The 9,077-nt window shown below is 28.0% G+C and overlaps 1 protein-coding gene across 2 annotated transcripts; it reads left to right on the top strand.

Moving 5' to 3' along the window:
• Positions 1-1,607: 1,607 nt before the first annotated feature.
• LOC116775356 (facilitated trehalose transporter Tret1-like) lies at positions 1,608-8,340 on the top strand. Of its 2 annotated transcripts, none has more exons than XM_061524665.1 (9): positions 1,608-1,713; positions 3,048-3,277; positions 3,657-3,977; positions 4,107-4,215; positions 4,489-4,566; positions 5,164-5,381; positions 5,452-5,634; positions 5,831-5,924; positions 6,155-8,340. In XM_061524665.1, the coding sequence occupies exons 1-9, from the start codon at positions 1,677-1,679 to the stop codon at positions 6,283-6,285; spliced, it is 1,401 nt and encodes a 466-aa protein (XP_061380649.1). In that variant the 5' UTR covers positions 1,608-1,676; the 3' UTR covers positions 6,286-8,340. The 2 variants fall into 2 exon arrangements, with proteins under 2 accessions (XP_061380649.1, XP_061380650.1); XM_061524666.1 differs by lacking the exon at positions 1,608-1,713 and adding an exon at positions 2,160-2,375.
• Positions 8,341-9,077: the final 737 nt, after the last annotated feature.

Raw genomic sequence — 9,077 nt, 5'->3', positions numbered from 1 at the left:
ATCATTCCATAACAAAAATAATAATTTAAAAATTTGATAGTTATATAGTATGAAGATGACATCATCCACTTTAAATAAATTAAAAGTACAACATACAATACTGTCACATTTGAAGTATTGGTAAAAAATTAACGTCACGTTACCTGCATGATTACACGGTTCATAACATTGATGCGCAAATAAAATGTTCAATTATTTATTAATCGATCACACGTGAAATAAACGTAACATAAAATGAAATACGTGACGTTAATTATAGGAATGGCTGGTTAATTTAATAGATGCAACACGTATATAAAAGGCTTTATAAACGTGACACGCATCAAATGATTTACAGTCAGTATGCTTTATCTATTGACTAAAAGCAATTATTTTACTAAAATAAAAGATATAAATGGTAAGGGTTCATATAGGTATTTCATGTAAGACAATGATTCGTTTAAATAAAACTCTACATCAGATTGGTCTAATTATAAACGTAGAGTAGACCGTAAATATTGACCCCAAATTATCAAGAAAAAAATTATATTTACCGCTTTTTATTTTTGATACAATAAAGTTTATCATTAATCACAAAAAAAAATCCTTTTAGTTTAAAAAAGTATTGAATTAAAAATGCAGATATAATTTACATTAATTTAAACTTAAACATTAGACGATGAAACTTGTGAGAAGTGAAATCATAAATAGCAATCATTCATAGAAATAAATATTGCTTAATAATATAATGTTTGTTTTTATGTCGCTTCTAGTTAATATTCGTAAACAAAACACAAATTAGCACAAATCAAAACAATTTAAAATTGACCTCTATATAATTTTAAGAAAACACTGCATATAAAGCAATCACGTGCAAAAATACTGGTAGCTTGTTGCATAAAACTATCTACGAAAACGCTGACCTAATTAATTAAAAATAAAAATTCATGACGATTCAACGTATAGTCATCTGATACACTTTTTATTATAGTAGTATATAATATATAATTATAGCATATTAGTATAAATATAGTAGTATAAAATTTTACCAAAAAACTACGTTTCTGTTGACCCAAGCACTAAATCATTAAAATGTTTTTTATGTACTATGGGATCAAAATGTCCATATGAAATTTTTTTTTTTAAGTTAATATAACATTTAAAATACCTAATAATATTTAAGACATATAATTTATCACTATTTATTATAGTATACTTATAGTATCATATAGTGTCAGTAGCAACCAAAACATGACGCATAATAAAATGTCATAGGATATTATTGAATTTTTATTTTTCATATCTAAACGATAATACACACTGATGAGAGAGTTAAGTTATAAATGTAGAGATAAATATTTCTGTACGCCGGCTCTATAATAAATTACATCTATGGAAATACATGAATGAAATTTTAAAATGTTGCACGAACATGTTGAACTATTTTCCATAATTTTTTTTTTTGTTTTATCTTATAGGAAATATATTAAATATTAAAAAATACATGTATTGATTTCTTTGTCTGCAACGCTAAATATTATTTCCTGACTATATTCATTTAGTTCATTCATACATATAATATTCATCAATGATCAGCTTAGGATAGTTTGCTTTGCGTAATTTATCTCATTTTATTACAGTGCAATTCTTAACGTGTGCCCGCGCACAACTTATATGTGTTTGTGATTTTTAGAATAATGGCTATTCTACGTCAAGTTCTGACTACGGCTATCAGTAAGATTTTTTTTTTTACTTTGCAATCGTGTATTTTAATTTACAGTGATATTAATCAAATATAATATTAAAGATAATTCTCTTTATATACTACAAATCTGTTAGTTTTTTTTAATAAAATTAAAAGATTTTTTCTAAGGAAACAAATATTAACCGTAGCGTGTAAAAGAGATTTTTATATATTTTTTTTGTATAAAATAACGGTATTGTAGTATATGGGCAAGATAAATTTCTTAGAATCAATACGTGTGTTTTTTTTATCTGTCTCTATCAATTGATTTAAAAAGTAAACTTGTTCTGTGAGGCTGACTACTCTAGAAATTGTCTCTGAACATATTATTTTTTAAACCGTAGATATAACGAAATTACAAAAAATATATCATTGTAACTGTAATAGATTATTGTAATTTCTTTATAAAATTGAAACCTAAAAATGATTTTGCATGTATAAGTTATTTATAGTGCGCTATTATGAGGAAAAGAATGTGTAGTGGAAACGTTATTAGATCGCTCGTGGTGTAGTTTTATGCTACTAATTGTTACACACGACGAGTCACATTTGGTTTGGCTTTAAGTAGCTACGTGGAACCAAGCATTTTTTTATTAGTTAATAAGAGGTCAAGAGAAAAAAAAATGTTTTACGTACTCCGGTTAGTTACCAGGTATTGCAATTATTTCGTAGCAACCGTGATCATGGGTAGTTGGGAGAAAGGTTCATTCATTTCAAGTAGTAGTTACATTGCTCTAAAAAGGTAGCAAACATTGGTTTGCGTCTAAAAATCCATATTTGAAATATTTTTTTACAGAAGGGATTTTGTAAATATTCTATGTATCATGGCATGACACTTTAAAACATCATTTACATAACTAGGCATTTTTATGTACAATTTGTAATAGTTTCGGAACTACATTTTATTGGATAAGCAAAATATTCATTTGTAAACTAATACAAACAAATTAGGTAATATAAAAATTTTGTAAGGAATACCAACCCTATTTGGACCCTGAAATAATTTTTCAAATATAGTTTCATTAAAATGGAATTGATTTGATTAGAGTGACAGGAGATAGAAAAATTTGCATCTCAAAAACAATATTTATATCTTTTTTTATAATAATAGATTACAGTAATGTTCCCATAATTATTAAGTAAAATATAAATAATAGTCACTTAATATGGCCTAAGATTTGTCTTTTATAAAAAAAAATATGTATTAAAAATTATAAATTGATCCATAGAAAAAAAAAACCAAATGTTATTGTCACATAGTGTTCTGAGTAAAAAAAATAGTGTTTTTCAAGGTTATTTTTAATATTTTTTTCTCTTGTTTCAGTATCCTACATTTTCTTGACTCTGGGTTTTTTGTTTTCTCTCCCATCGTTTACACTTAAACTTTTCAGTTCTGAAAATAAGATATTTGATCAGGTATTGCATAGAGCTGAAATATCACTAATAGGTAGTATGTCGTCTGCAAGTCCGCTTATTGTTGTACCATTTTGTGGATTCCTTTTGGATAAGTTAGGCAGAAAAAAGTGTTTAATACTTTTCTATTTGCCCCAATTGGTAAGTTTTGTTTTATTCATATTGATTTTAGTACTTTTTTCTTGTAATTTTAATTTAAAGAAGACTATAAAGAATTTTCTGATTGCAATTGGATAAATGTCCATTTTATAATAAAATCTTCTCAGTTGTCAGGTATGATCTATTTGAAATGCGTTATTAATTTTTCTTACCATTAAAATGCTATCAGTTTTTAAAATTATTATTTTTTCAAGTTAAATCAAAAACATTTTCTATAAAAAAAAAAAAACAAAACGTAATTTCAATATATGTACATACCCAATAACAGTATAACAGTTAACTTTTAACAGGATGTCCGACTTGACAATGTTTATTAAAATTATATTTAAGTAACTCTAGCTATTAATATTTTAATTTTCAGTTCAGTTGGCTCCTACTCATAAGCGTGCATAACGTGGCAGCGTTGATATTTTCAATGTTTCTTTGTGGTCTGAGTGGTGCTATTTTTCTCATCGTTCCGGTCTACGTAACTGAATATTGCCAAGAATCTATAAGAGGGTCTATGGTGGCTTCCTCTTTGATATTTTATGCTATAGGAATGACGATGTCATATATCTGTGGGGAAGTCCTAGATTATGTAACTATTAACTACCTTGGACTTACAACGAGCGCCATAGCTTTGTTACTTATGACGTTCATGAGGGAGTCACCCCTATATTTAATGAAGAAAGGTCTGGAGGAGGTAAGATTATTTTTGAATTTGTCTCGTAATATTTCGAATTTTAACTATCTGCAAAGTTTCTGAATATATTTATTCGTGATATCGTTGTATTAACGGTAGTGTAAAAATTTACATTTTTTTTTTATTAAGGAGGCGGCCAGTGCAATTGGACTTTATAGAAGTTGTAATCCGAAATCTAAAGAGGTATTAGAGGAAATGGAAAACCTTAGGAGAATTATAAACATCGATATTGATACAAGTAAGATTTTTTATCATGTAGATACTTCTTAAAATTTAAATAAAGATTGAAAAGCGCGGGAACTAATATTGTATTAAATTTTGAAATAAAATATTCAACCTTGAAAACCAAAACAGAAACCTATCATTTTATAAATCGATGTTATGTCTGATTTTTTAATTTTAATTTTTAATATATTTTTTTACTATTAAACCGTTATTTGTGAGATATTTTGGTTATGCTATCTCTCTAAACACATATTATTATAGACAAATTATAGTCAATATATTATAGTTGAAGCAATGCCGGAAGAAATGAAATTGAAAACATTGGATGGGCCAACTGAGAAAATTGACAAATGGAGATATTTGGGTACGTAATGATATATTTAAGTTGGTTTCAACCGCGGCTGTCCATTTCTGGTATTTTTATTATTCAGTGATCATTTTTATTGGTCAATATTCGTAAATATAAATATTGCTAAGGACTTTTACTTTCGCATTAAAAAAATGTAGATGATAATCTAGAAACTATAAAAGTGTTTTCATGTCTTTTTTGAATTATTTTTTGTGAAGTAATTTTAGGAAAGATTCTTTTTTAAATAGAATTTTTAGCGTCCTACCCAAAAAAGAGGGGTGTCACCAGTGTGTGTGCGTGTGAGCGTCTGAGGCATCGTAGCACTTAAACGGATTGTCCGATTTTGTTACGGTTTTATTTATTTGAAAGCCAGTTTTTTCTTTCGGTGGGTCTTTAAGCTATTTTGATTATTATCGGTCCCGCAGTGTAATAGTATTAACTCTTTTCTAAAACGATCTAAAGTTATATTTGGCTTATGATAGCTCTATTAAGTGCTTCACTTCTGTATCTTTTATTTTATTTTAAATCTAATAAAAGTTGTTTGTTTTTTAGGTCAAGGTTTAAGTTTGGTCTTCAAACCTGTTAATATGTATTCCTTTTAATTAATTTCAGCTAAATCACGATCTTCTCGTCGGGCACTGGTTATCGTAATGATTACTTGTACAACATGTTGCTTTCAAGGGTTATTGGTATTTCGTATGTACACCAAGCAATTATTTGAAATACTACTCCCAAATGTATCGATAACACTAGCCAGCGTTTTGTTTGGAATTGTATCTGTGATAGCCGGAGGTTTTGGAGCATATTTCGTTGACACCATAGGCCGAACAGTAAGAAAAATTAAAAAAAAAAAACTAAATTCACACAACACTTTCACTAATATTATTATTATTATTTTAGCTTTTACTCATCCTAGCCTCCATAGACACAAGTGTCTGTTGTGTGATTCTTGGTACCCAGTTGCAGTATAATTGGGGGCCCATCTGGTTGAATTTAGTGCTGATACTTCTTTATACTTTTGGTTATTTTGTCGGAGCTGGGACGGTACCTTTTGTATTGATCGGTGAGGTTTTCTTGCCGGAGGTAAGACTAGTTCCTTCTTAGATATATGTACTTATAAATACACACTTGTCAAACACACAATTTTGACCAGTAAACTTATCAACTTACATCCGACGAGTAACTTATAAAGTTCAGAGTGCTGGTCATTAAATTGACAATTAAAAAAAATATTTAATCCAAAAAAAAAGCAATAAATATTTTAAATATTTTTTTTTAGATTAAGAGCATCGCATCAATGATTTGTATAGAGTGGAGTTTTCTATGCAGCTTCCTCGTACTTTACATCTTTATTCCTCTAGTTAATTTTTTAGGTAAAACAAAGATATTATTACATTGATTTAAACATTATTTCTGAGTATAAATATTACCATCAAATACGCTTTTATTCTTATATAACCAGCTAGTTACAAAAATAATAATAATACAAAAGTTTAAATGTTTTTAAATTATTTTTTTATTCTCCACATCAAAACTTCTTATCTAAGTTTTTTGTCACTTTATTTTGCAAACTAATTTTCTGTATTTATTTTATTTTCTACAGGTCTTGGAGCAATGTTCTATATCTTCGCCAGTTTCGGTATCATTACCGCACTATTTAGTTACTTATTTATACCGACAACAAAGGGGCTACAAGTGGATGAAATTCAAAGAAAATTTTTGAGAAAAAAATAATAATTTTCCAGTAAAAAAAAAATATATTTAAAATAATCTTACAAATAAAATTAAAGTTACACTCGAACTGAGTTTAAGCAATTTTCTTGAAAAAGCGTTCTTCGTGATTAAAATCGAATTCGTAACGTATATCAAAAATACTGCAAAGTATTGCGATCAAAGATCAAACCTTACAATATTTTAACTGATGAAGAACTATTAGCATAACGTCTCGTGACCATAAAATGTCAGTTAACAAATTTTCATGAAATATAATTCATTTGGAAGTACATATTACATTTTTGTGGCAAGTAGCAAACCAAAGCTATCGTTATACGGAAGATAAAAAATCAGATAAGCAAGATTAGGAGTAACAATTTATTTAAAATGTTTTTACTTACATTTTAGTCTTCAAATAAAATAAGTTCAGTCAGTGCTTAAAATAACAGAACATTTCTGTATAGTGTAAAAATTGTATATTAATCGATTTCCACGATTAAATTATTAAGGCAATTTTGAGCTAAAAAATTTGCTAAAAGATACAATAAAACATTCTTCAAACGAGTCCCAGTACATACCACGGATAAGAGCAATTTGAGTTATTTTCGTCTTGATGTTTTTTTAACCACATCATCTGTTGTAATTTCATCTATTTTTATTTGAAACTATCTTATGGAATCTGATAACAATCAGTTAAAACAGGATTTTAATGATACCTTAGATACAAACAAACAAATCAACTGCGGTCAATGCAAAATCTACTTGTAAATGTTTTAAGAAAAATCTGAAAATATTATATCTTACCAATAATCATTTATAAATATTAAATTTGTATATGGGTAAACATGTTTCTTCATATAAATTGAAACTTAAAAAGTTACTTTTAAATGTAACCACTTTAAATGTTAATAAAATTGTTGAAACTATAATATTATAATACTTTTGATTTATATTAATGTCACACATAGATCTGTATGTGTAAATAGTACGATTTAAAATAAAGCGGGACAATTCAGAGGCTTTACAAGTTGCGAATTAACTTGACTTACTATGTTAAGATATTCTGATTTAGTTGTGTATCTCAATAAGGAAATACAATTAATATGGAATCGAAATAAGATTTTAACATTTAAAGGTTTCCAGAAAATAAGGGAAAATTTGATTTTTAATTAATACTTTCTAAGCACATCAACATCCTTCAAATTGAAATAAAACTAGTAGACAAAACAACAGTACTCCATCCATATAGCAACTAACTAAGACCCCTCTACATCACAAAACCCAACCCGGCTAGTCAACATGGGTGTGAAGATCGGAAACGGCTCTTCTTTTGAGTACAACTCTCCCCAAAGCAAACAACATGTACACCAATAAAAATAAAAACTTACTATACCTTGGAACCTACAATATAAGAATGCTATAAGCCCTGCAAAATGAATGGAACCTTTAAGCCCAATCAACAATATCAAATATGATATAATTGCATATCGGAAGTGAGAAGATTTGGATAAAGTATCGACAAATATGATGCTTTTATATTATGCTACAACGGATAAATAAAAGTTAAAGACAGAGTCAGATTTCTAATAAGAAAAGATCTCAAAAAATTCATGAAAAGCTTCAGAGGATTATCGGCCCTAGTAACTGAGTATCACTCGTAAATCTGCTCATCACTATTATACAAGTTCATGCACCAAACTAAGATTCCGCAGGCGTAGAAAAATTCTACTGCACTGTATACAGAGCTCTTGAACATCAGATAAACATATTTTAGTTATAGGTGAATTCAATGGGAGAATAGGGAAGAAAAACTCTGAAGAAAGTAAATGCCTGGGTAAGTTTGTGGTTGGCCAAAGAAGCCCAAGAAGGACAAAAATTGACCAAGAGTATAACTTATCCATTATGAACACTTTTTTCAAGAAATAATTTAGTCAAAAATAAACTTGGAAGTCTCCTGATCAGAAAACTTGAACGAAATAGATAAATACTAACAAATTTTCCAGAGCAATTCCAAGATAATGAGATCTAAGACTTTCTCCAGTATTCATTTAAATAAAAGTAGTATTTTTCGCATTACTACGCATATTTTATTATTTTAAAAAACTACATACTCCCGACGTTTCGGTTACTTTGAAGCTACCGTGATCACGGGCAGACAAAATCTGATAAAAATTCATTTTTATTTATAAATACAACGTCTGGTAATTTATTCTGTCTTGAATTATACTAAAATGTTTCTGAAAATAATATTCTTCACCTTGTACTTGTTGTTAAAATAATTGGGAAAATAAATAAAATTTACATTAAAAATAGTTTTTTATCATGGCTTTCAAGATCGGTATTCTTACGAAACGGCTTTGGATGCACTATTAAATACAGCAACTACAAATTTCCCTCTAAACTTTGCTTCATTATTAGAAATTGTTTGTTTTTGTTTTCGTTAATAACATAATTGATTATATTATAAAGTTGGTGAGAGTGTATGTTTAGATGGATGGATGTATAGATGTTTTTTGCTCCTCCATACAAAAAAAAAATTTGAAGGATTAGAAGAATTTATTTTTACAGGAATATAACTTAACCTCAATAAGACATAGGTTACAATTTATCCCAAAATTTTGTGTACACTACTAATAAAAGTTTGTAATATATTAAGACAGGATTAAGTTATAACTAGGTTTAGGTATATTCTGTAAAAAGTCATGTGACACAAATTACAGATGCGACTGCTGAGTGATCACCATGTTATTTTTTTAACACATTTTATACATATCACTGTAAGCAATTATTTGCATTTATACATTAATTCCAAC

The sequence above is a fragment of the Danaus plexippus genome, chromosome 25 (genome assembly GCF_018135715.1).
Source record: "Danaus plexippus chromosome 25, MEX_DaPlex, whole genome shotgun sequence".
NCBI classification, from domain to species: Eukaryota; Metazoa; Arthropoda; class Insecta; order Lepidoptera; family Nymphalidae; genus Danaus; species Danaus plexippus.
Note: the sequence above shows the minus strand (reverse complement) of the source record. Positions and strands in the feature narration are given on the sequence as shown.